Below are 26,291 nucleotides of genomic sequence, written 5' to 3' on the forward strand. Positions count from 1 at the left end.
GAGAAAATACTGATTTTGTGGACAAATTTCTGAAAAAAGCCTAATTCTTTAACCATGTTGTTTCCCCCTTATTTGTCCCCTTTTTTGAGAAAATAATCTCTAAACAGATTGTATTCGTGCAAAAGTATGTAACAGCTAGAATGAAGCATTTCCGACCCTATAAAGTATATATATTCTTGATCAGGGTCACTAGCCGAGTCGATATAGCCATGTCCGTCTGTCTGTCTGTCCGTATGAACGCTGAGATCTCGGAAACTATAAAAGCTAGATTGACATTTTGCATGCAGATTCTAGGAGTTCCTACGCAGCGCAAGTTTTTTTCAAAAGGGTGCCACGCCCCCTCTAGCGCCCACAATCGCTTATATACGATTTTAAAAATTTCAATATTTCGGAAAAGTAAAAATGCAGTTTAATGGTGTTTATCAATACTTATCGAAATGTAGAAGAAATTTTTTAATTCGGACCATTCGTTAAAAAGTTACGGCGGATCAAAGTTTTTATCTCCATATCCTTCGCACTTCCTTTAGCTGAGTAACGGGTATCTGATAGTCGGGGCAGCCGACTATAGCGTTCTCTCTTGTTTTACTTAATGTGAGTACTTGGTTTTCTTTTGAGTAGAAAATTCTCAATTTAAGTGCACCGTTCTTGAAAAATTCTCTCTGTGTAGTGTTGATATACGTTTTCTATGGTAGGGTAAGCCGTGGAACGATTTACTGTTTTTTTTACTTATTTCACCACATAAAATAGTATTTGTATACCCTTGCAGAGGGTATTAAAAATTCAGTAAAAAGTTTGTACGGAGAAAGGAGGTGTTTCCGACCACATAGAGTATATCTATTCTTGATCAGCACCAATAGCCGAGTCCATCTAGCCATGTCCCTCTGTCCGTTTCTATGGGAACTAGTCTCTCAGTTTTAAAGCTATCGCACCCAGAAAATCAAAAATTACCTTGATTTAAGTCCACGGGCTTTAAATTAAGTAACGATGGATTAAAAATGGCTAAATAAGGCTATATATGGACTTAAAACTTTTCATCCCATATACATTTTAAGTCTAAATGGACTAAAAATGGACCTAAGGCCATATGGACTGTTACATGGACTTAAGTCCTTTTTTAGTCCATTTGGACTTAAAATTTATATGGGATGAAAATTTTTAGGTCCACGTATAGACTTGTTAGCTATTTAAAGCCATAATTCCTTAAATCAAAGTCAATGAAAGTCTGAGCGCGGCGATGAAACTTTCCCAAAAGTCTTCTTTCTATTGCCGGTAGTACAAACAAAATTTGAAATAGGCACGCAGAGTCTGGAGTCTCTGGAACTGCATTAAACTATAGGTATTTACTTTATCTACAAGGGTAAATAAGCTTAAAATGGCCAAAGCATCACTAGACGAGTTGATCTAGGCATTTCTGTCCGTCCGTCTGTCTGTCCGTTTCTACTCAAACTAGTCTCTCAGTTTTTAAGCTATCGGGATAAAACTTTCCCAAAAGTATTCTTTTTACAGGAACAGGCCGTATCGGATAACTATATCTTATAGCTCCCATACACCCAAAAAAAAATCGACTGAAATCGCCCTTGGTTTTAGAAAATCTCCTATGAATTTGCTTTACTGGCGATTTTGTCTATATTAAAGAAAGTAGGTTTTTAAAATCAAAGACGTTTTTTTCTAAAAATCAATAAAAAATAGACTGCAATTTAGAAATTTTTTGCTAGAAAGTAAAAAAATATTTCTTAGAATTTAGAAATAAAGGTTTTCTAAAAAATAGAAATACGTTTTTTTTTAAATATAGACAAATATTTTTTAAGTAACAAAAAAAAATTTCTCAAATTCAGAAAATACAAAAATCTATTTTCGGGCTTCGGAATTATACCCGGTTGTTTCTGTGCCGCCACGGCCTTTGTGTTGTTTTTTTTTCGTTCTTGTTTCTCACCTTATTTGATTTTCCTTTAATTGAGCACATGGGTGGTTTCAAATTGGAACTGTAATAATAACTGAAATGAGTATACAAATTACAAATTATAAATATAAAAACAATAACTTACTATTTTGAGAAAAACATCTTGGTCGCCGCACGCGGGAATCCAACCGCTAACCGCTCGCCTCACAGTTTGCAGTCAAGCACTCTACTAGATGCGCCACGGAAGCATCACGTGAGTCGCTGTACAAAGTCTATTCACATTTTGTTCTCCTATTTTTACTCAAATTGATCTGGCTCTCTTCTGGTTATTCCTTTTGGTTGTTCATTTAATTTTGCTCTTAAATATTTATTGATTAATATTAATATTTATATATTTGATATGGTTCAATAGTAACAGTAATTGAATGTTTCAAGTTTGAAAAACTTAAACATCATTTTTATCAAAATATAATTATTCATGAGCTAAAAAAATGCAATACATTTTTATACCCTTGCAGAGGGTATTATGATTTCAGTCAGAAGTTTGCAACGCAGTGAAGGAGACGTTTCCGACCCCATAAAGTATATATATTCTTGATCAGCATCACTAGACGAGTCGATCTAGCCATGTCCGTCTGTCCGTCTGTCTGTTTCTACGCAAACTAGTCTCTCAGTTTTTGAGCTATCGGGATGAAACTTTCCCAAAAGTCTTCTTTCTATTGCAGGTAGTATATATGTCGGAACCAACCGAATCGGACAACTATATCTTATAGCTCCCATAGGAAGGATCGGAAAAGAAAAAATTAAAAAAAATTCTAGCTTCGGTGTTTTTTGAAATATTACCTTCTACTTTTGGGGATGTTATTTTTTAAATATTTCTGAATTTCGAATTAAATATTTAAAAAATCGGACTAATATATCATATAGCTACCATAGGAACGATCGGAAAATTAATGGAAAAGTAGTAGGAAATAAATTCTAGCTTCTTTGGTTTTTATTGTATTATCTTCTACTCTAGGTTATGACTCTTTTTAAATATTTCCGAATTTCAATTTTAATTTGATCAAAATCGGACGACTATATCATATAGCTGCCATAGGAACGATCGGAAAATTAATGAGATTAATGAAATTAATTGAACATTTTTGCGATTTGTTAATTAATAGGAATGATCTGCAAGGGTATATAAGCTTCGGCTGGCCGAAGCTAGCTTCCTTTCTTGTTTTTTTTATTAATATGTAACTATTAGTGTTAAAAAAAAAAAACAAAAAGACACCATTAGTTTTTCGTCTCGACGTGGGTTTGAACTCCCACTCGCAGCCGCAAGCTTGAATAACATATTCATGCACGCACGCGTTAGACCCCTAGGCTACCGATCCCGGAAATTTTCTTCGATTAATAGCGATTTTTTCTTAGGCTAAAAAAATTTTTCTAAAAAGTGTATAAGAAGGGAAATCGATCAAATACGGTTAAATTTTTTATTTTCCAGAAAAATATTTCTTTATAACACAAATTTTTTTCTAAATGTTAGAAAAATCTTCAAACATTTTTTCTGTTTTTAGAAAAACAATATTTCTATTATGTAGAAATATTTATAATTTTAATATTATAATTTTAATGGCATTTTTTTTTAGCTTTAGAAAAGTTCAGTCTTTTTTTTTCTAAAATCAATGGCGATTTTAACCCTCAAAAAAAGAAAGGAAGATTAGAAAAATAAACCTTATAATTTAGAAAAAAAATTGATTTTTCTGTATTTTAGAAAAAAATTTTCTAAAAAAACTTGTTCAATAGAGAATTTTTTTGAAGATTAGAAAATTTTTCTGAAAATTAGAAAATTTTTCCTCTTTATAGAATATTTTTTTAAAGCACAGAAAAATTTTTTTTTCTATATTTAAGAAAAAATAATTTTTTGAGTGTAGAAAATATCTGAAAAAAACGTAAAAAAAATTAAAGCTTCGGTATTTTTTGAAGTATTACCTTCTTCTGTTGGGAATATTGTTTTTTAGTTATTTCTGAAATTTGAACTAAATTTTAAAGAAAAATATTGTAACTTTGTTGACATTTCAAAATTTTGAATTAAATTTAACAAAATTCAGACGACTATATTATATAGATGCCATTGAAAGAATTAGCAAATTAATGCCAAAATAGTAAGAAAGCAGCTAAAATTTTGTTTGGTGTTAATCTAAGTTTAATGTTTTTGTAAGTTAATAAGAATGACGCAAGGGTATATAAGCTTCGGTTGGCCAAAACTAGCTTCTTTTCTTGTTAAATTTTATGTTTTTTATAAAATAATTTTTAGTCTAGTAATCAAACATTTTTTTAAAGAAAAGATTGTGTTAAATTTTCCTAAATTTCCCCATATTTGATTCGTTTAAACAGCCCTTAGTTTAAATTGTAATTCGTGCCAACGAATATATCAAAGGGGAACAAGTTTAAAACTAATACAAATTAACAAAAAAAAAAGTTTCTAAAATTTTGGAGTGCTAAGGTGTGTTTGTATTGACTCTTTTAAACAAATCAGCAGTCTGCAAATATTTTCTTTTCAGTACAGTTAAACTACTTACTTAAAAAACTAAAACGAAGACTTGAGTTTTCCATTAAATTCTGAATATAATGCTAACTAAGCAGATTGTGTAGCTATAAATAATACGCAAGCTCATGGGATTGCCATCAGTCACCTTTGGTAACTACAAGCAGCGCAACCAGCTCCCACCCGCTTTCAGAGTAGTCATCTCACACCCATCAAGATGAAATCCTTCGTGTGCATCGCTCTGGTCGCCTTCGTTGCTGCCGCTCTGGCTTCGCCCACCAACGTGGCTTCTGCTACCGGTTCCATTGGCTCCACGGTATCCTTGACAGCTCAGGACGGTGAGGTGGAGGGAGTCGCCGGACAGGGATTCGGGGATCTGACCCGTCTTCGAAAGTCTGCCTACGGCGGAAGCTCCGGCGGCTACGGAGGCTCTAGCATCCCAGCCCCTCCGTGCCCCAAGAACTATTTGTTCAGCTGCCAGCCTAACCTCGCCCCGGTGCCGTGCAGCGCTCCAGCCCCCAGCTACGGATCCGCAGGCGCCTACTCTTCCCCAGTGGCCACCTATGTCGCACCCAACTATGGAATCCCCCAGCACCAGCAGCAGCTCTTCAGCGCCGCTTACGTGCCACAAACCTACGGCTACCAGTACTGAGTGGTAGGGCCTGATATCTATGATCCCTCTGACTCATAATTGATTGCTGAGAAACACAAAATATATTGGATTTCAAAAAATATACCCAACAATATTTACTGCGATTAAATCACATAAAAAATTCAAACCTTGAAACCTTTATTTGTTGATGTCACAAGATCTTAAATGTTCAAAACGTGATGAACTTTTACAATGGACAACAAAATGGACTTTATAAAATGGTGAAGGCTTATGGGCATTAAATTGTGTTAATAAAGATTGATATAAGCATATCTGCATACCTAGTTTTCGATTTTAGCGTGTGATATTTGTGAAATCGTGTGATATTTGAAAAAAATAGCAGCCCCTAATGATTTGACTTATGATATTTTTAAGGGTCTGTATTCAATTGTATTGAATCCTATGCCAAAAAAATGCTTAGATGCCCTTCTACAGACTTGCATTTAAGGTTCCATCCTAATTTCCTAATTCCTAATCCTAATTAAAACCTACTGTGTGAAATTACGACAAACTCGTAATAATAAACTAATTTTGATAGAAATTATAAAACTCAAGGAATAACTGTTATTTTTAAACTTTTAGGGCTAGTACTCAACCCAACAAAAAGTCGTCCAAAACAAAAACTTCATATGAAACAAAATTTTTTGACGTTGTTTTTCCATTTTTACGATTTCTGTTTTGGGAATCGGCGTTTTTTGGTATACCTTTTTTCGACAACTTTGGCAAATATGTTTGCCCACGAAAAGGTGGAACTCGCATTTCCAATTTGCAGTGACTTTAAATAATTTTTTCCTTACTGCTTTGTGCTTTTTCTTTTGAAACGGATTGCAGCACGCATTTGGTCTAACCATTTTAACAACAACGTTTTAAAAAGTAAAAAATCTGAAAATATTTTCAAGGCCTTCTTCCAAAAAAAAAGAAAAAATTAAAAATAAAAGTGATAACATGCATTTTTTCTATGGCAGCCATGTGATGGGATGGTTGTATACTTATAAGATTCACATATATTCATAATAGGAGTTAGTAACTGAATTGTGCAAAATTTCAGCATAAAAGAGTGAGGGCTTTACTTGCTGGAAAGAAAAATAGGGTTTTCCATAAAAATAAAATAGTTTTGAAAAATACTAAATATCTTGGTAATTACTGAGGGGTACACAAAAGTGTCTTCGGTTCCGATAAGTTGGTTATGAGACAGACAATCTCAGATATTGTACTTATTTTTATAAGATGAAGAAGACTTCCAAAACCGCAATTAAAAATTTTGGGAAACAAAATATTGCCTAAAAATAAAAAAAATTGTTTTTAAAAATACTTTTGTAATGCCCCTAGATCACATCTACAAACATGTAAAGTTGTACGTGATTCCTCCAAACCGTTCCCGAGATATACTAATTTGAAGTTTGAGAAAATTTTTTAAGTTCTTAACTTCAAAAATTCATAGCGCCGTTAAGTAAGCCCCAAAAAATTTAAAAAAAACTACAGATGATAACGTAGGCAAACTCTACTGGAAACTTAAGTTTAAAGAAAATCTATTTTTTCTTATGCGCTGTTGAGAAATTCTTACCCAAGTCATTTTATAGGGTCTTCCTACAGAGCTCCATCCACCGTTCCGAAAATGTCCCAGTTAGTTCGCCATCCAATTTTGACGCGCTCTTTTATGCGATAGTTAGGCGATGTATTCTCGGAGCAACTCTGAATTCTTCCTCTTCACTGTAAAAATTGGAACGGTGACTGCGAGAACAAATTAAATCGGTGGCGGGTAAAAGTTAAATAATGCTTAAGCTCGTTTTTTTTTGCGTTTTTTTTTAATTATTTGTAGTTTGTTATGAGCGGAAAAGCGTTCGCAAGCAGGTTGCTATGTGTGGGCCAAAATGTAAGCTGTTGTGCGTCAAAATATGTTCTGCACTTTATACATATGTATAACTAATATTAACTAATATTAATTACCAAAAACAGCACAAATTTGTTTTTGTTAAAAAATTGTTCATATTAATATTGGCTAGACAGAGTCGTAGTAAGAGCGGAGTGTAGGGTACGGGAGGTTAGGCTCCCCCCCCCCAGTCGGCAATATGTATGCATACTCTTTGTAGGATATGTTATAAACGTTCAGATATGTTTTTAAACTATTTTCTTAATCTATTTATTGTATTATTCTACTATAAAATTAGGAGAACGCAACTTTACGACAGTTTAACCGAGTTGAAATCCCCCTTCGTTAATGTTGAGCTGAGCAACTGCTTTTCAGTCAGCTGTTATTGGATGGTGGATGGAGTTCTGTGGCAACATGTCTTTCACATTCGTCAAAAATCCGAGCCGTTTCAAACGAATGAACTCTATGGGAAGAGGCTATCTTCTTCACTGTGTTGCACGGGTAACAATAACAATAGGGGAGAGGTCTGTAGGTTGGTACACATTTTTTTTTATCTGCCATTTCGACATTGGTACCGCATTAGGTACCAATAGAAAAGTTAGTCTATTAGCTTAAAAAGAGGACGGAAGCTACCTTCGGCAAGCCGAAGTTTTAATACCCTTGCAGATTTCACGAATTAACATTTGACTACAATAGCAACATTAATTAATAAACAAAATATATAATATACAGTTTTTTAATTTTTCACCCTATTCACACTTGTCCCAATGCCCAATATTCTTGCATAAACTAGAAAAATGAAGCTGCAGACTTAAAACTTGGCATACTATATAGTTATTATATATGCAAAGTCAGGACCAACTTTTGTGCCTATCGGGCCACGACTTCCTTTCCGCCCTATAGAAACCTATTCTCCTTGGAACAAATATTTACAAAATATCAATGTAAATTGGACCAATATATACGATACATTTTATATATATATAAAATATCTTTAGTAAATATCCCCTCAATCCCCTACCCCCTGCCGCCCTACAAATCTTCAACTTCCAAACTAAATAATTCATCTTGAACAATTATAATATATTAACTTAATTAATTTTTAATCACTTTCAACATCTAAATCAAAGTTGTAAAGGCTTTCGGCTCTAACATTTCTGCATAGCCTAGGGCAATGTCGATGTTGTCTAGCAAAAAGTTTGTTTTTTTTAAAAGAAGCAAGAACGAGCAAAAACGGTTAATGTCATCGTATTGTAAATATGTACATTTAAGAACAAAACTGCGTTCTTAGTTTTTATAATCCGGCACTATCCAATAGAGGTGGAGAAATATCGATTTTTGGGAACATCGATGTTTTCGATGTTTTTGTCAAAAAACATCGATGTTTTTCGATGGTTTTGACTAAAAATGGGCATTTATATAGGCTTGGCGTATATTTGCAATTGTTTTTACTCATATAAGCATGAACATAAATATACCTTTGCAGATGGTATTTAAATTTTAGCTAAAAGATTACTATCAAGAGCCAGACCGGAACGAAAAACATCGATGTTTTTAAATAAAAACAAGAGAGAACGCTATAGTCGGGTTGTTGTCCCGACTATCTAATACCCGTCACTCAGCTAAAGGGAGTGCGAACGCTGTGTCGGGTGTCGGTGTCCCGACTAATAATCGTAACTCAGCTAAAGGGAGTGCGAGGGAGATAGATATATAATTTTTGATTGCGTATAACTTTTTAATGAATGGTCCGATTTGAAAAATGTCTTCTACATTTCGATAGGTATAAATATACACAACAAAATTGCATTTATACTTCTCGGAAATCTTTAAAGATGTGGGCGCAGGACCCATTTTAAAATCGGTAGTGGGCTATTGTGGGCGTTAGAGGGGGCGTGGCGCTCGGCTAAAATAAACTTGCGCTGCGTAGGAAGCCAAAGAATATGTGTGGGAAATCTCAACCTTCTAGCTTTTGTAGTTTCTGAGATCTCAGCGTTCATACAGACGGACAGACAGACAGACAGACAGACAGACAGACAGACTGACGGACAGACGGACAGACGGACAGACGGACATGGCTAGATCGACTCGGCTAGTGACCCTGATCAAGAATATATATACTTTATGGGGTCGGAAACGCTTCCTTCTAGCTGTTACATACTTTTGCACGAATCTAGTATACCCTTTTACTCTACACTCAAAAAATTTTTTTTAGAAAATCGCCATAAAATGAAATTTTATCTTAATTTTAGAAAATTTTCTGAATTTTAGAAATTGTTTTCTTGAATCTAGGAAAAAAGACCATAAAAACAGAATTTTATAAAAAACCTTTCTAAAAACCATTAAATTAAGAAAAAATGTACTTCAGCCCTTCCTATAATCTAGAAAGTCGCCATAAAAAATACGGTAAAATTTTCTAAATTTTAAGAATTTTTCTGAATTAAAAAAAAATGTTTTCTTGAAAACAAAAAAGTAGAATTAGAAAATCACCATAGATTTAAGAAAAACTTTTTGTATTTCTTTTATGCTTCTCACTCTTTCTTCGAAACGAAAAAGAAGAAGACAAGGGGTTAGTCCGCGGCGCGTTGCGACGACAGTTTTTGGCGTATGTATGTATATGTTTATGTGTGTTTGTGCGTACGATCAAGAATTTTCTTGTGCGTAGCTGTAACTTTTATTGCGTTGTTGTTTTGGAAATGCAGTCTCTCGCGAGAGAGTTGCTTGCGTTGCGCTGCATTTTGAACCCTTGTGCTCAGTTTTGGATGAGCATTCAAAGTAATAAGTTTGTGTTGAGCCCATTTAAGAAAGTTAAAGTGCGATCCCTCTAAGAGGCAATTAATAGGTAAGCAATTTAAATAAATTTAAATATAAATTTGGTAAGTGTGTGAAAATTTATGGTAAGCAAAGGGCATACTATTGCAGGCCGCAAATACCATCCTTCTCTAATATTAATTTTTATTTTCGATTGCAGGAATAATTTCAATTTCAGGTATTGTTGATAATTTGGCAGTAAGTAAATTTTAATAATAGGTAATATATTAAATACCTACTTTATATTAATATTAATAATTTTTATCTTTTTTGTTTTCTTTTCTTTTTTCTTTTTTGTTTAGGAAATATTTATAATGTAATTTTTATCTTTTTTTGTTTTCTTTTCTCTTTTTTCTTTAGGAAATATTTATTATCTTATTTGTATCTTTTTTGTTTTGTTTTCCTTTTTTGTTTAGGAAATATTAATAATTTTCTTTTCATCCTTTTTATTTTCTTTTCTCTTTCTTGTTTAGGAAATAAAATAGTAAAATAAATATGTATACATTTTATTAAAATAAATAAAATTTTCTGAAAATAAAAAAAGTCCTTTCTTATTTTAAGAAAAAAAATTCTATTTTCAAGAAAAGTACTTTCTGGATTTAAGGAAATTTTTCGCAATTTTATGGCAATTTGTCTTGATTTTAGAAAAGTATTTCTGCTTTTCAGAAATTTTTTTCTAAATTTTAGAAAATTCCTTTCTAAAAAATACGGTAAATCGCCATCGACTGAAATTCATGGCGAATTTCTTGATTTAATGGCCATTTCGGGCTGTTTTTTTTTTGAGTGTAGCCTTCCCGTTTCCGTTTCGGAGATCAGGGCGTGCAGTTTCCCTTTGTCGTGCCTGTACAGTGCACGCTTTAGAAATTAGTTTTCCATTTATATTCGGAATGCATGTGTTCATATGTATAAGCATTTTGTTTTTTAATTTTACAAATATCTCTGACCAGTTCAGCTCGGAAAACGTAACAAAATTTGATTTTTACTTCAAAAAAACATCGATGTTTGTAAAATATCATCAAACATCGATCTATCGATTTTCCCATCGATTTTTTCTCCACCTCTACTATCCAACCTACTTTTATTCCACGAAAAACGAAAAATGCTAAAATTGTTTAATATAATACTTTACAAAAGCACATATACACATCATATTAAACAAATATTGCACTAAACACTAAAGTTTTGTATACCTCCACTAATATTTTCCATTTTACTTAGTTTTAAAAGTAGAACTTTTGCAATCTTACTTTAAAACTTGCTATTGCTCAGCGTGTCAAAAAGTCAACAATTCTGTTCAACGAACAGTTGACTTTCAGGGCCACCGAATTTAGCAGGGCTGAAATTTCAGTACCGAAATTGCGATTTTTAAATGCAGCGTATATTATTTTAAGGAGATAACAAATTTTTATACCCTTGCAGAGGGTATAGAAATGGGTTTTTGCAAAAATATTGGGCATTGGGATCAGTGTGATATTGTTCCTACACTCAGAAAAAATCGCCTTTAATTTTAGACAATCGCCCGTGATTTCAAATCGCCATTGAATTAAGAAAATTTTTCTTGATTATAGAACAATTTTCTTAAGTTTATGAAAATTCGCCATTAAATTTTTTATAAAATGAATAAGAAGAAGAATCGTTGATTTTTTTCTTGGATTAATGGCGATATTTTCCGGACTTTTTTCTTGAGTTAATGGCGAAATCGCATTTTATTCTAGAAAATAAATACCTATTTTTTAGGAAAGTTGTGTAATTTTGTAGTATAATAGTATGGTGGCCTCGCTGTTAGAGGCGTTCGGACACTAAACATTTGTACAAAAGTCGGCGCGGAATCAACGGTTCGACTTCACGCAGGGACGAGTCTGATTTTTTTTTTAATAGTTATTGTTTTTTTTTTGTATAAAAAATTTTTGGTTTTCGTTTTGTAAAAAAAAATTGCCATTGATTCAAGAAGTTCGCCATTGATTCAAGACAATCGCCTATGATTTTCAGCCAACGGCGATTCGCCATTAAATATGGGAAATAATTTTCTAGAATTTTAGAATTCTAGAATTCTTTCTAGAATTACCATTTTTTCTGAATTTTACGGCAAAAAACCCTAAACTTAAGAAAAATTGTCATAAAAATAGAAAAATAAAAGTATATTTGTTTATAAACTTTTTTTTTTTTATTTTATCACCTTTGCATTTATGTTTGTTAACTAAGAGGTAAAGTTTTATTTATTTAATTTAATTTCAAATTTATTATAAATGTTTATTAATTACAATGCATTTTAAGTACAGAAAAAACATTTTGTAAACATATAAAAGACTTAAGGAAAAATTCTTACCTCGACCTGAACTCGAACCCGCGACCGTTCACACCAGAGAGACCACGCGTGCTTCTTGCAATGCAATGGTTTAAGATGCCTAAAGTGTTAGCGGTCGTATTATTGGTATACCAATTACAATTACTTTAATTAAATCTTGTTAACAACAGTTTTAACAACTCGGTAAATGGAAAACGAAAACAAAAAATTTGTTATACAAAAAAAAAAAACAATAACAATAAAAATCTGACTCGTCCCTGCGTGAAGTCGAACCGCGGTTTCTCGGCGACTTTTGTAAAAATGTTTAGTGTCCGAATGCCTCTAAAAGCTAGGCCACCATACTATAATACTAAAAAATTACACAACTTTCCTAAAAAATAGGTATTTATTTTCTAGAATAAAAGGCGATTTCGCCATTAACTCAAGAAAAAAGTCCGGAAAATATCGCCATTAATCCAAGAAAATATCGCCATTAATCCAAGAAAAAAATCAACGATTCTTCTTCTTATTCATTAAATAATAGCTTTTACACTGTGCGAAATATCTTGAATTTTGAAAGTTATATCCGGTTGTTCCTGTGGGAGCTATAGGATATAGACGTCCGATCGGGTCTATCGCTAGCTTTTAAAGTGAGCTCGCAAACGGTATTGAACGACATACATACATACGGACAGACGGACATGGCTATATCGACTCCCCTATTGATCCTGAAGGAGACGTTTCCGACCACATAAAGTATATATATTCTTGATCAGCATCACCAGACGAGTCGATCTATCCATGTCCGTCTGTCCGTCCGTCTGTCTGTCCGTTTCTAAGCAAACTAGTCTCTCAGTTTTGAAGCTATAGGCTTAAAACTTTCCCAAAAGTCTTCTTTCTATTGAAATATATAAGTCGCGACCGGCCGGAGCGGACAACTATATCTTATAGCTCCCATTGGAAAGATCGGAAAAAATTTTTTTAAAAAATTCTAGCTTTGGTGTTTTTTTTTGAAATATTAACTTCTACTCTTGGGAATGTTATTTTTTAAATATTTATGAATTTCAAATAAAATTTAGAAAAAATCGGGACACTATATCATATAGCCGCCATAGGAACGGTCAGAAAATTAAATGCAAATTAGGGGCTGTATATATATATTACGTAATCAAAATTTTGGTGATACACATACAATTTTTCATACAAAAAAAATTGTTTTGCACTAGAGTACTCATTTGGTTGACTTCCTTAGCTAAACAGTAAACCCACCTAGAACACACTAATATTCTAATCACTCTAACCGTAACATACCTTACCTTAACACCGCATTAACCCTAATATTACCTTACCTTAACCCCACCTATTTTATTCTAACCCTTGACACACTTTTTTAGCACCTTAATGCTTTTTTTCACTATTTCCTCGTCTTCACCCACCATAGTACCAGTTTTTCCTCTTCTTAGCTAACCTATCTTTAGTCTCACCTGAAAAAAAAAGTTCCCTACTATACTTACTTACTTTAACTTCACTTTTTCTTAGTAAAACTTGTTTGTCACCTTGACCTTATCCTCACTAAAGTCCAAACGAACCTTATCTTTCTCACCTTCACCCTTCCCTTACAGTACTTTTACCCTAATCTATCTAATACTTCCTTAATCGCAACTTAACCCCAAATCTCACCTTGTTCCCACCTTAACTCCACAGTGCTGGTAGCCTAATTATATAGATTTGGCTAGCTAAGCGAATGCAGAGAAAAACTCTTACTCTTTTTTACCGTTTATTTTGAACAGATCTAACCCCCAAAAACCTTAAAAACATAAAAAAGAATATATAAACGAGGACGGAAGCTAACTTCGGCAAGCCGAAGTTTTAATACCCTTGCAGATTTTACGAATTAAAACTTGACTAGACTAGCAACATGCATTAATAAACAACAAAATATTTTATAATTGAAAAAATAAAATTTTAAAATTTTTCACCCTATTGTTCCTATGGGAGCTATAGGATATAGACGCCCGATCGGCACGCGCGTTTACCCTAATGAAGGTACGCACAAAAAAATACGATTTGGAAAGTTTTATGGGAATAGCTAATATTTTGCGCGAAATATCCTGAAAAACGTCAAATTTTGACCGATTTCACCCTATTGTTCCTATGGGAGCTATGAGATATAGACGTCCGATCGGCACGCGCTTTTACCCTGATCAAGGTACGCACAAAAAAATACGATTTGGAAAGATTCATGCCAATAGCTCTTACACTGATCGAAATATCATCATTTTTGTGAAAGCTATATCCGATTGTTCCTATGGGAGCTATAGGATATAGACGTCCGATCGGGTCGGCTTTCAAACTTGATCTGCGTACACATGTTTTAGGACGACTGTGAAAGTTTCAAGGCGCTAGCTTTTAAACTGAGCTCGCAAACGGTATTGAAACAGACGGACAGACGGACATGGCTATATCGACTCCCCTATTGATCCTGATCAAGAATATATATACTTTATGGGGTCGGAAACGTCTCCTTCACTGCGTTACAAACTTCTGACCAAAATTATAATACCCTCTGCAAGGGTATAAAAAAAAACTTAACCTAATAATATATAAAAACAAGAAAGGAAGCTAGCTTCGGCCAGCCGAAGCTTATATACCCTTGCAGATCATTCCTATCAATTAACAAATCGCAAAAATGTTCAATTTTCTAATATTTCTCATTAATTTTCCGATCGTTCCTATGGCAGCTATATGATATAGTCGTCCGATTTTGATCAAATTAAAATTGAAATTCGGAAATATTTAAAAAGAGTTATATCCTAGAGTAGAAGATAATACAATAAAAACCAAAGAAGCTAGAATTTATTTCCTATTACTTTTCCATTAATTTTCCGATCGTTCCTATGGCAGCTATATGATATAGTAGTCCGATTTTTGAAATAATTAATTCGAAATTCAGAAATATTTAAAAAATAACATCCCCAAAAGTAGAAGGTAATATTTCAAAAAACACCAAAGCTAGAATTTTTTAAAGTTTTTTTCTTCCGATCCTTCCTATGGGAGCTATAAGATATAGTTGTCCGATCCGGTCGGCTCCGACATATATACTACCTGCAATAGAAAGAAGACTTTTGCGAAAGTTTCGTCCCGATAGCTCAAAAACTGAGAGACTAGTTTGCGTAGAAACAGACAGACGGACAGACGGACAGACGGACAGACGGACAGACGGACGGACAGACGGACAGACGGACATGGCTAGATCGACTCGTCTTGTGATGCTGATCAAGAATATATATACTTTATGGGGTCGGAGACGTCTTCTTCACTGCGTTGCAAACTTCTGACTGAAATCATAATACCCTCTGCAAGGGTATAACTAGATCTTATAGCGAGTGTGGGCGTTGGAGTGGGCGTGGCACATACGCATAACAAAATTGCGCCGAATAGAAAGTAATGGAATATAAATCTAAAAGTACAAGCCTCTAGCTTCCGAGATCAGAGCGTTTTTAAAACAAGTTCAATTATGATGGTAAAAAATTGGACAATTCCTTCAGGTTTTAAATGCATGGCCCATACACAACGCTTTTATGAGAATCGAGGAGGAGAGCACCTGCAGCATCAAAAAAGTTCATGGTCAAAAATTATGAGAATCGAGGAGGACAGCGCTGTACTATTAAAAATATTTCCTATATGTAACCAATTTAATTATTAAACGGCAGCTTTAGTATACAGTTGTCTGATTGGCAAGAACTATTACCCTGAGCAAATACATAAATAAATTAGATTTGCATAGTTTCATATCAGTAGCTTTAGTACTGCAAAAATGTCATGTAAAAATATAAAAAAAGGGATATTTTTACAGCATTTAACTATTGTTAATATGGAAAGTATGAGATATAGACGTTCGATCGGCACGCGCTTTTACCCTGATCAAGGTACGCACAAAAAAATACGATTTGTAAAGTTTCATGGGAATAGCTTATATTCTGCGCGAAATATCCTGAAAAACGACAAATTTGAACCGATTTCCCCCTATTGTTCCTATGGGAGCTATAAGATATAGACGTCCGATCGGCACGCGCTTTTACCCTGATCAAGGTATGCGTAAAATAATATGATTTAGAAAGATTCTTGTCAATAGCTCTTACACTGAGCGAAATATCTTCATTTTGTAAAAGCTATATCCGATTGTTCCTATGGGAGCTATAGGATATAGACGTCCGATCGGCACGCGCTTTTACCCTGATCAAGGTACGCACAAAATAATACGATTTGGAAAGTTTCATGGGAATAGCTTATATTTTGCGCGAAATATCCTGAAAAACGTCAAATTTTGACCGATTTCACCCTATTGTTCCTATGGGAGCTATAAGATATAGACGTCCGATCGGTACGCGCTTTTACCCTGATCAAGGTATGCGTAAAAGAATAAGATTCATGTCAAAAGCTCTTACACTGAGCGAAATATCTTCATTTTGTGAAAGCTATATCCGATTGTTCCTATGGGAGCTATAGGATATAGACGTCCGATCGGGTCGGCTTTCAAACTTGATCTGCGTACACATGTTTTAGGACGACTGTGAAAATTTCAAGGCGCTAGCTTTTAAACTGAGCTCGCAAACGGTATTGAAACAGACGGACAGACGGACAGACGGACAGACGGACAGACGGACATAGCTATATCGACTCCCCTATTGATCCTGATCAAGAATATATATACTTTATGGGGTCGGAAACGTCTCCTTCACTGCGTTACAAACTTCTGACCAAAATTATAATACCCTCTGCAAGGGTATAAAAACAAGAAAGGAAGCTAGCTTTGGCCAGCCGAAGCTTATATACCCTTGCAGATAATTCCTATTAATCACTAATTTTCCGATCGTTCCTATGGCAGCTATATGTAGTAGTTCGATATTGATAAAATTAAAATCGAAATTCGAAAACATTTAAAACAAGAGAGAACCCTATAGTCGGGTTGATGTCCCGACTATCTAATACCCGTCCCTCTAAGGGAGTGCGAACGCTGTACTCGGGTTGGTGTCCCGACTAATAATCGTAACTCAGCTAAAAGGAAGTGCGAGGGAGATAGATATATAAATTTTGATTGCGTATAACTTTTTAATGAATGGTCCGATTTGAAAAATGTCTTCTACATTTCGATAGGTATAAATATACACAACAAAATTGCATTTATACTTTTCGGAAATCTTTAAAGATGTGGCGCAGGACCCATTTTAAAATCGTTAGTGGGCGATTGTGGGCGTTAGAGGGGGCGTGGCGCTCGGCTAAAATAAACTTGCGCTGCGTAGGAAGCCAAAGAATATGTGTGGGAAATCTCAACCTTCTAGCTTTTGTAGTTTCTGAGATCTCAGCGTTCATACAGACGGACAGACGGAGAGACGGACAGACGGACAGACGGACATGGCTAGATCGACTCGGCTGATGTCCCTGATCAAGAATATAGATACTTTATGGGGTCGGAAACGCTTCCTTCTAGCTGTTACATACTTTTGCACAAATCTAATATACCCTTTTAATCTACGAGTAACGGGTATAAAAAGTCATATCCCAGAGTAGAAGAGAAAACGATAAAAACCAACGAAGCAATAATTTATTTCCTATTATATTCCCATTAATGATCCGATCGTTCCTATGGTAGCTATATGATATAGTCGTCCGATTTTGAAAAAAAATTATTCGAAATTCAGAATTAGATAAAAAATGGCATTTCCAAAAGTAGGAGGTTATAGGTTCAAAAACACCCACGATATAATTTTTTTTAAATTTTGTTCCCCGATTATTCTTATTGGAGCTATATGATATAGTTGTCCGATCCGGCTCGTTCCGACTTATATACTACCTGCAATAGATATAAGACTTTTGGGAAAGTTTTAGCCCGATAGCTTTAAAACTGAAAACAGACGGACAGACGGACGGACAGACGCACATGGCTAGATCGACTCGTCTAGTCATGCTGATCAAGAATATATCACTATGGACGGCAGTCCATGTAGTGACGAAGCGCACCAGGAGAGTGTGCGAAGGCGACTACTATTATATAGCCGCAAAATTGAAAATCTGCTGTGATAGTCCGATTGTAATGAGTAATACACCAATCGAAAGGTATTGCAAAAACTTAAAGGATTGCATACCAAGACTTTAAGAAAATTAATTGGCTTGGGAGAGAGAGCGGTGAAAGTGAAAAAGTGAAAATTTCGAATTTTGGAGCTGTTGGGGCCGGTGGGGATAAATGCCCCCTAGCAATGTTTTAATTGTGTTTCTATTGAAAATACCCGTTAAATGAGGAGTCATATGCTAAAATCCGACGCTCCGTTCAAAAGTTATAGCCAAAATAAGATTGATTCAGTTTGTCAGTTTGTCCAAAACATGTTTTTTAAGTTTTGAAAATTTGATATGACGTTTATCACATCGATATAAAAAACTTTTGTTTTATCACTTTTGGAAAAACTCGCTAGCTTAGCGGGAAAACGGCTATAAATAGCTAAAATTCGTTAGTAGTTCGTAGTTCGATATTGATAAAATTAAAATCGAAATTCGAAAACATTTAAAACAAGAGAGAACGCTATAGTCGGGTTGATGTCCCGACTATCTAATACCCGTCCCTCTAAGGGAGTGCGAACGCTGTACTCGGGTTGGTGTCCCGACTAATAATCGTAACTCAGCTAAAAGGAAGTGCGAGGGAGATAGATATATAAATTTTGATTGCGTATAACTTTTTAATGAATGGTCCGATTTGAAAAATGTCTTCTACATTTCGATAGGTATAAATATACACAACAAAATTGCATTTATACTTTTCGGAAATCTTTAAAGATGTGGCGCAGGACCCATTTTAAAATCGTTAGTGGGCGATTGTGGGCGTTAGAGGGGGCGTGGCGCTCGGCTAAAATAAACTTGCGCTGCGTAGGAAGCCAAAGAATATGTGTGGGAAATCTCAACCTTCTAGCTTTTGTAGTTTCTGAGATCTCAGCGTTCATACAGACGGACAGACGGAGAGACGGACAGACGGACATGGCTAGATCGACTCGGCTGATGTCCCTGATCAAGAATATAGATACTTTATGGGGTCGGAAACGCTTCCTTCTAGCTGTTACATACTTTTGCACAAATCTAATATACCCTTTTAATCTACGAGTAACGGGTATAAAAAGTCATATCCCAGAGTAGAAGAGAAAACGATAAAAACCAACGAAGCAATAATTTATTTCCTATTATATTCCCATTAATGATCCGATCGTTCCTATGGTAGCTATATGATATAGTCGTCCGATTTTGAAAAAAAATTATTCGAAATTCAGAATTAGATAAAAAATGGCATTTCCAAAAGTAGGAGGTTATAGGTTCAAAAACACCCACGATATAATTTTTTTTAAATTTTGTTCCCCGATTATTCTTATTGGAGCTATATGATATAGTTGTCCGATCCGGCTCGTTCCGACTTATATACTACCTGCAATAGATATAAGACTTTTGGGAAAGTTTTAGCCCGATAGCTTTAAAACTGAAAACAGACGGACAGACGGACGGACAGACGCACATGGCTAGATCGACTCGTCTAGTCATGCTGATCAAGAATATATCACTATGGACGGCAGTCCATGTAGTGACGAAGCGCACCAGGAGAGTGTGCGAAGGCGACTACTATTATATAGCCGCAAAATTGAAAATCTGCTGTGATAGTCCGATTGTAATGAGTAATACACCAATCGAAAGGTATTGCAAAAACTTAAAGGATTGCATACCAAGACTTTAAGAAAATTAATTGGCTTGGGAGAGAGAGCGGTGAAAGTGAAAAAGTGAAAATTTCGAATTTTGGAGCTGTTGGGGCCGGTGGGGATAAATGCCCCCTAGCAATGTTTTAATTGTGTTTCTATTGAAAATACCCGTTAAATGAGGAGTCATATGCTAAAATCCGACGCTCCGTTCAAAAGTTATAGCCAAAATAAGATTGATTCAGTTTGTCAGTTTGTCCAAAACATGTTTTTTAAGTTTTGAAAATTTGATATGACGTTTATCACATCGATATAAAAAACTTTTGTTTTATCACTTTTGGAAAAACTCGCTAGCTTAGCGGGAAAACGGCTATAAATAGCTAAAATTCGTTAGTAGTTCGTAGTTCGATATTGATAAAATTAAAATCGAAATTCGAAAACATTTAAAACAAGAGAGAACGCTATAGTCGGGTTGATGTCCCGACTATCTAATACCCGTCCCTCTAAGGGAGTGCGAACGCTGTACTCGGGTTGGTGTCCCGACTAATAATCGTAACTCAGCTAAAAGGAAGTGCGAGGGAGATAGATATATAAATTTTGATTGCGTATAACTTTTTAATGAATGGTCCGATTTGAAAAATGTCTTCTACACTTCGATAGGTATAAATATACACAACAAAATTGCATTTATACTTTTCGGAAATCTTTAAAGATGTGGGCGCAGGACCCATTTTAAAATCGTTAGTGGGCGATTGTGGGCGTTAGAGGGGGCGTGGCGCTCGGCTAAAATAAACTTGCGTTGCGTAGGAAGCCAAAGAATATGTGTGGGAAATCTCAACCTTCTAGCTTTTGTAGTTTCTGAGATCTCAGCGTTCATACAGACGGCCAGACGGACAGACGGAGAGACGGAGAGACGGACAGACGGACAGACGGACATGGCTAGATCGACTCGGCTAATGTCCCTGATCAAGAATATAGATACTTTATGGGGTCGGAAACGCTTCCTTCTAGCTGTTACATACTTTTGCACGAATCTAATATACCCTTTTAATCTACGAGTAACGGGTATAAAAAGTCATATCCCAGAGTAGAAGAGAAAACGATAAAAACCAACGAAGCAATAATTTATTTCCTATTATATTCCCATTAATGATCCGATCGTTCCTATGGTAGCTATATGATATAGTCGTCCGATTTTGAAAAAAATTTATTCGAAATTCAGAATTAGATAAAAAATGGCATTTCCAAAAGTAGGAGGTTATAGGTTCAAAAACACCCACGATATAATTTTTTTTAAATTTTGTTCCCCGATTATTCTTATTGGAGCTATATGATATAGTTGTCCGATCCGGCTCGTTCCGACTTATATACTACCTGCAATAGATATAAGACTTTTGGGAAAGTTTTAGCCCGATAGCTTTAAAACTGAAAACAGACGGACGGACAGACGCACATGGCTAGATCGACTCGTCTAGTCATGCTGATGAAGAATATATCACTATGGACGGCAGTCCATGTAGTGACGAAGCGCACCAGGAGAGTGTGCGAAGGCGACTACTATTATATAGCCGCAAAATTGAAAATCTGCTGTGATAGTCCGATTGTAATGAGTAATACACCAATCGAAAGGTATTGCAAAAACTTAAAGGATTGCATACCAAGACTTTAAGAAAATTAATTGGCTTGAAAGAGAGAGCGGTGAAAGTGAAAAAGTGAAAATTTCGAATTTTGGAGCTGTTGGGGCCGGTGGGGATAAATGCCCCCTAGCAATGTTTTAATTGTGTTTCTATTGAAAATACCCGTTGAATGAGGGGTCATATGCTAAAATCCGACGCTCCGTTCAAAAGTTATAGCCAAAATAAGATTGATTCGGTTTGTCAGTTTGTCCAAAACATGTTTTTAAGTTTTGAAAATTTGATATGACGTTTATCACATCGATATAAAAAACTTTTGTTTTATCACTTTTGGAAAAACTCGCTAGCTTAGCGGGAAAACAGCTATAAATAGCTAAAATTCGGAAAGCCGTAACTTCTATACTACTACTACTACTACTTGTGCTGCATCTCGTTTGAAAGGTATTTTTAAATGCTATAAACGCCTTCTATATGCAATTTGTGTAAATATAATAGTTAAAAAGATATGAACAAAAGACAATTTTTTAAAGCTTTTTTTTTAGCTTTTTTTATTTTTCTAAAAAACGGCTCTAACGACTTTCTTGAAATTTTTAAACTGTATAGCCCTTGAGATTCCTTAAATTTTGGAGTATAACACATTACTGTAAAAAGTCACGTTTAAATATTATTTTTATGCGAAAATAGCCACTTTTGCCAGCTCGAACAACTAACGCTCCCTGAGTATTGAATTTTGTGTGAGGGTATCCGAACTGTATTTTAGGGTCAAGGAATCAGTAAATTTGCACTTAAGAGTTCCATATAGGAATCTTTTGTTCTACGACTTTTGGAAAAAGCCGCTACTTTAGGGGAAAAAGCTAAAAATAGCTAAATTTCGTTAGTTTGTAAGTTATACACTACTAAAGGTACAGACATGTGCTATACCTCGTTTAAAAGGTATTTTGAAATACTTCAACGCCTTTTTATCTTAATTCATTAAAATACAATAGTTTAAAAATTATGATTGACCAATTTAAATTTAAATGTTTATATTAGCATCTATGAGAGCAAAAGTAAACAAACAAAAACTTCTGATATCAAATAAAAACACCTCTTAACGAGGTAAAAAACTAGTGACGATCGCACCTTTAACGTACGAAAGTTCTGATATCAACTTTTGTGACGAAAAATGATTTTATGATTTAGTCGCATCTAAAATCATTTTTCGTCACAAAAGTTGATATCAGAACTTTTGTACGTTGAAGGTGCGATCGTCACTAGTTTTTTTACCTCGTTAAGAGGTGTTTTTATTTGATAGAGCTTTAAAGAATAACTGTTATTTTTTTTAGCTTTTATAATAAAGCTAAAAAAATAACAGGTTTTATTTTTCGATTGACAGATAACAGTTATTTTTGAGTTTTGTAATAAAAGTTTAAAAATAACAGTTATTCCTTGAGTTTTATTGAGTTTTATAATTTCTATCCAAAATAAAACTCAAAGTTCTGGTAACGAGTTTGTCGTAATTTCACACAGTAGGTTTTAATTGTGAGGGCGAGATTTTTCGATGTTCGGCGCCTACTTCTAGCCAAATTGAAAGGTCAATTTTTACGAATGAGACAGATTTTTATGTAAAATGGGATTTAAAAATACTTGTTACTTTTCACGATCTCACGGGAAATATTCAATAAATTCAATCCTTCGACGTCCAATGGTATTTTTTATCTGTAAAATTTGGTGAAAGCCGCCTCTAATGCCTGTAAAATACTTTAAGGCACATATTTTTCCTTGTATTTTAAAAGTCTGTTCACCGCATCAAATTGGTTGTAAATAGAGGTGAGCAAATTACTTAAGTGGCCCATAAATTCGGATTGACCCAAATTAGGATGGAACCTTAAATGCAAGTCTGTAGAAGGGCATCTAAGCATTTTTTTGGCATAGGATTCAATACAATTGAATACAGACCCTTAAAAATATCATAAGTCAAATCATTAGGGGCTGCTATTTTTTTCTAAATGCGATTACACAAATATCACACGCTAAAAAACTAGGTATGCAGATTTGCTTATATAAATCTTTATTAACACAATTTAATGCCCATAAGCCTTCACCATTTTATAAAGTCCATTTTGTTGTCCATTGTAAAAGTTCATCACGTTTTGAACATTTAAGATCTTGTGACATCAACAAATAAAGGTTTCAAGGTTTGAATTTTTTATGTGATTTAATCGCAGTAAATATTGTTGGGTATATTTTTTGAAATCCAATATATTTTGTGTTTCTCAGCAATCAATTATGAGTCAGAGGGATCATAGATATCAGGCCCTACCACTCAGTACTGGTAGCCGTAGGTTTGTGGCACGTAAGCGGCGCTGAAGAGCTGCTGCTGGTGCTGGGGGATTCCATAGTTGGGTGCGACATAGGTGGCCACTGGGGAAGAGTAGGCGCCTGCGGATCCGTAGCTGGGGGCTGGAGCGCTGCACGGCACCGGGGCGAGGTTAGGCTGGCAGCTGAACAAATAGTTCTTGGGGCACGGAGGGGCTGGGATGCTAGAGCCTCCGTAGCCGCCGGAGCTTCCGCCGTAGGCAGACTTTCGAAGACGGGTCAGATCCCCGAATCCCTGTCCGGCGACTCCCTCCACCTCACCGTCCTGAGCTGTCAAGGATACCGTGGAGCCAATGGAACCGGTAGCAGAAGCCACGTTGGTGGGCGAAGCCAGAGCGGCAGCAACGAAGGCGACCAGAGCGATGCACACGAAGGATTTCATCTTGATGGGTGTGAGATGACTACTCTGAAAGCGGAAGGGAGCTGGTTGCGCTGTTTGTAGTTACCAAAAGGTGACTGATGGCAATCCCATGCGGTTGCGAATTATATATAGCAACTCAAACTGCCTAGCTTGCAGTATACTCAGAGTTTAATGGCTAAATCTATTCTTCGTTTCTACCTTGATTACTTTTCTGCTCCATCAGCCCAATGCTAAATACTTATCAGTGACTTAAGTAGTTCTTCATCAGCTTTTTTAGGTCATAACTGGACAGAAAAGTGTTTAGGTTGCCGAAAATATGGGAAAAATTTAGTGCACTGCACCTTAGGTTTTTAGGCGTGTATTTTTAACGATGCCATTTATGCCAGCATTTTTGCATTTTTTCTCACTTTTACAACTTTGATGAAGTGTAGCTTTTAAACCAATGAATGGAACTCAATGCAGTGTATAAGAAAGTTGGAGAGCATTCTATTACCTGTAAAATTAGTTATTTATGGTTGAAATCGGTTAGCCACAACTCAAGTTAGAAATTGAAAAAGGGTCAAAAACGTTTTTTACAATTTAAAAAAAAATTTATCCAAAAAAAAAATTTTAAGTGCCATTTTCTGAATCAGGAAGACGTACCTTACCGGAAAACAAAGGTTTCATTCATGGTATATTTCATCGATTTTTTCTTGTAAACTGGTGTTATTTACGGTCCCTGGTTTGTAGACAATTTTGGATATTATTTTTTTCGCTCATTTTTATGTTATCATTTTCTATAGGCGCTTCTTGTAACTGCGAATTTTCACACATGTATGTACATCTTTGTTTTTTTTCTACATTTCATTTATTAGAAGATATTTGTAAATTTTTGTTTTTTGTACTGAAATTAAAACTGAATGATTTTGTTTTGTTTTTTATGATTTAAATACATTGAAAGAACTAGAGAACACCATTTGTTTATATTTCGAAAAGCTTGTGGAGAGGGGGAGAGGAGTTACACTTTCACAAATTTATACTGAAGATAATTGAAATATACATATCTTGGATGCTAATAATGAAATTTTAGCACTGTAACTTCACTGGAAGTATATTTGCGCACCATCGCCATATAAGCCATACTAAGGTGCTATGTGAGCTATAGGATAGAGTCTTCCGATGTTGTCAATTTTTTTACTCCATATTCTCAATATTTTTTTTAGATTTTTGAGGAAAATTTCATAACGATATCTCAACGGGAAATATTTATGGCCGCGGCTCCATACAAGCACAACCAGTGTGGAATGGTCCGATTTAAAAACTTTCTTTTACATTTCGATTGGTATTAATAAACACAATAAAAGTAAATTTTTACTTTCCTGAAATCTTTAAAAGTTTGGGCGCCAGACACCTTTTAAAATGGTTTAGGGCGATTGTGGGCGTTAGACCCTCGTGACCCTTAGCTGGAACCAACTTGCGCTGCATACGAAGCCCAAGAATATGTGTGGGTAATCCCAACTTTCTATAGAAAATATATTTGCGGTATCTTTAAATTAAGAAAATCAAAATTTTTCTTCGTCTTTTGGGATATATCTTCAAGAGTGGTCAACCAATTTTGGTGATCTTTTCGGAATTAAATAGTTACATGTCTCTATTATTTGGTCGTTTTTGAAAATTCATCCTTAAATTAAATGAAAATATTTTCTTCTACAATGCATTTTTGACCGAATGATACCTTATGTTTTAATTTTTAAGACATTCATCAGATTTTTATACCCTCGCAGAGGGTATTATGATTTCAGTCAGAAATCATAATTGCAACGCACTGAAGGGGACGTTTCCGACCCCATAAAGTATATATATTCTTGATCAGCACTAGACGAGTCGATCTAGCCATGCCCGTCTGTCCGTCGGTCCGTCTGTCCGTCCGTTTCTACGCAAACTAGTCTCTCAGTTTTGAATCTATCGGCTTGAAACTTTCCCAAAAGTCTTTTTTCTTTTGCAGGTAGTATATAAGTCGGAACCGACCGGATCGGACAACTATATCTTATAGCTCCAATAGGAAGGATCGGAAAAAAAATCGTTATAAAAATTCTAGCTTCGGTGTTTTTTGAAATATTACCTTCTACTCTTGGGGATGATCTGCAAGGGAATATTAAGGGTATTTTTAAGCGAAATAATATCG

At 35.0% G+C, this 26,291-nt stretch overlaps 2 protein-coding genes across 2 annotated transcripts; one reads left to right on the top strand and one right to left on the bottom strand.

The window, feature by feature from the left end:
* Window positions 1-4,566: 4,566 nt before the first annotated feature.
* On the top strand, window positions 4,567-5,212 carry LOC108056609 (vitelline membrane protein Vm26Aa). The gene has a single exon (XM_017140457.3). The coding sequence runs from the start codon at window positions 4,651-4,653 to the stop codon at window positions 5,083-5,085; it is 435 nt and encodes a 144-aa protein (XP_016995946.2). The 5' UTR covers window positions 4,567-4,650; the 3' UTR covers window positions 5,086-5,212.
* Window positions 5,213-23,586: 18,374 nt separating this feature from the next.
* On the bottom strand, window positions 23,587-24,234 carry LOC108063490 (vitelline membrane protein Vm26Aa). The gene has a single exon (XM_017150600.3). It carries the CDS (start codon window positions 24,146-24,148, stop codon window positions 23,714-23,716), a length of 435 nt encoding a protein of 144 aa, XP_017006089.3. The 5' UTR covers window positions 24,149-24,234; the 3' UTR covers window positions 23,587-23,713.
* Between the last annotated feature and the right edge of the window lie 2,057 nt (window positions 24,235-26,291).

This window comes from Drosophila takahashii, chromosome 2L (genome assembly GCF_030179915.1).
Source record: "Drosophila takahashii strain IR98-3 E-12201 chromosome 2L, DtakHiC1v2, whole genome shotgun sequence".
Classification (NCBI taxonomy): Eukaryota; Metazoa; Arthropoda; class Insecta; order Diptera; family Drosophilidae; genus Drosophila; species Drosophila takahashii.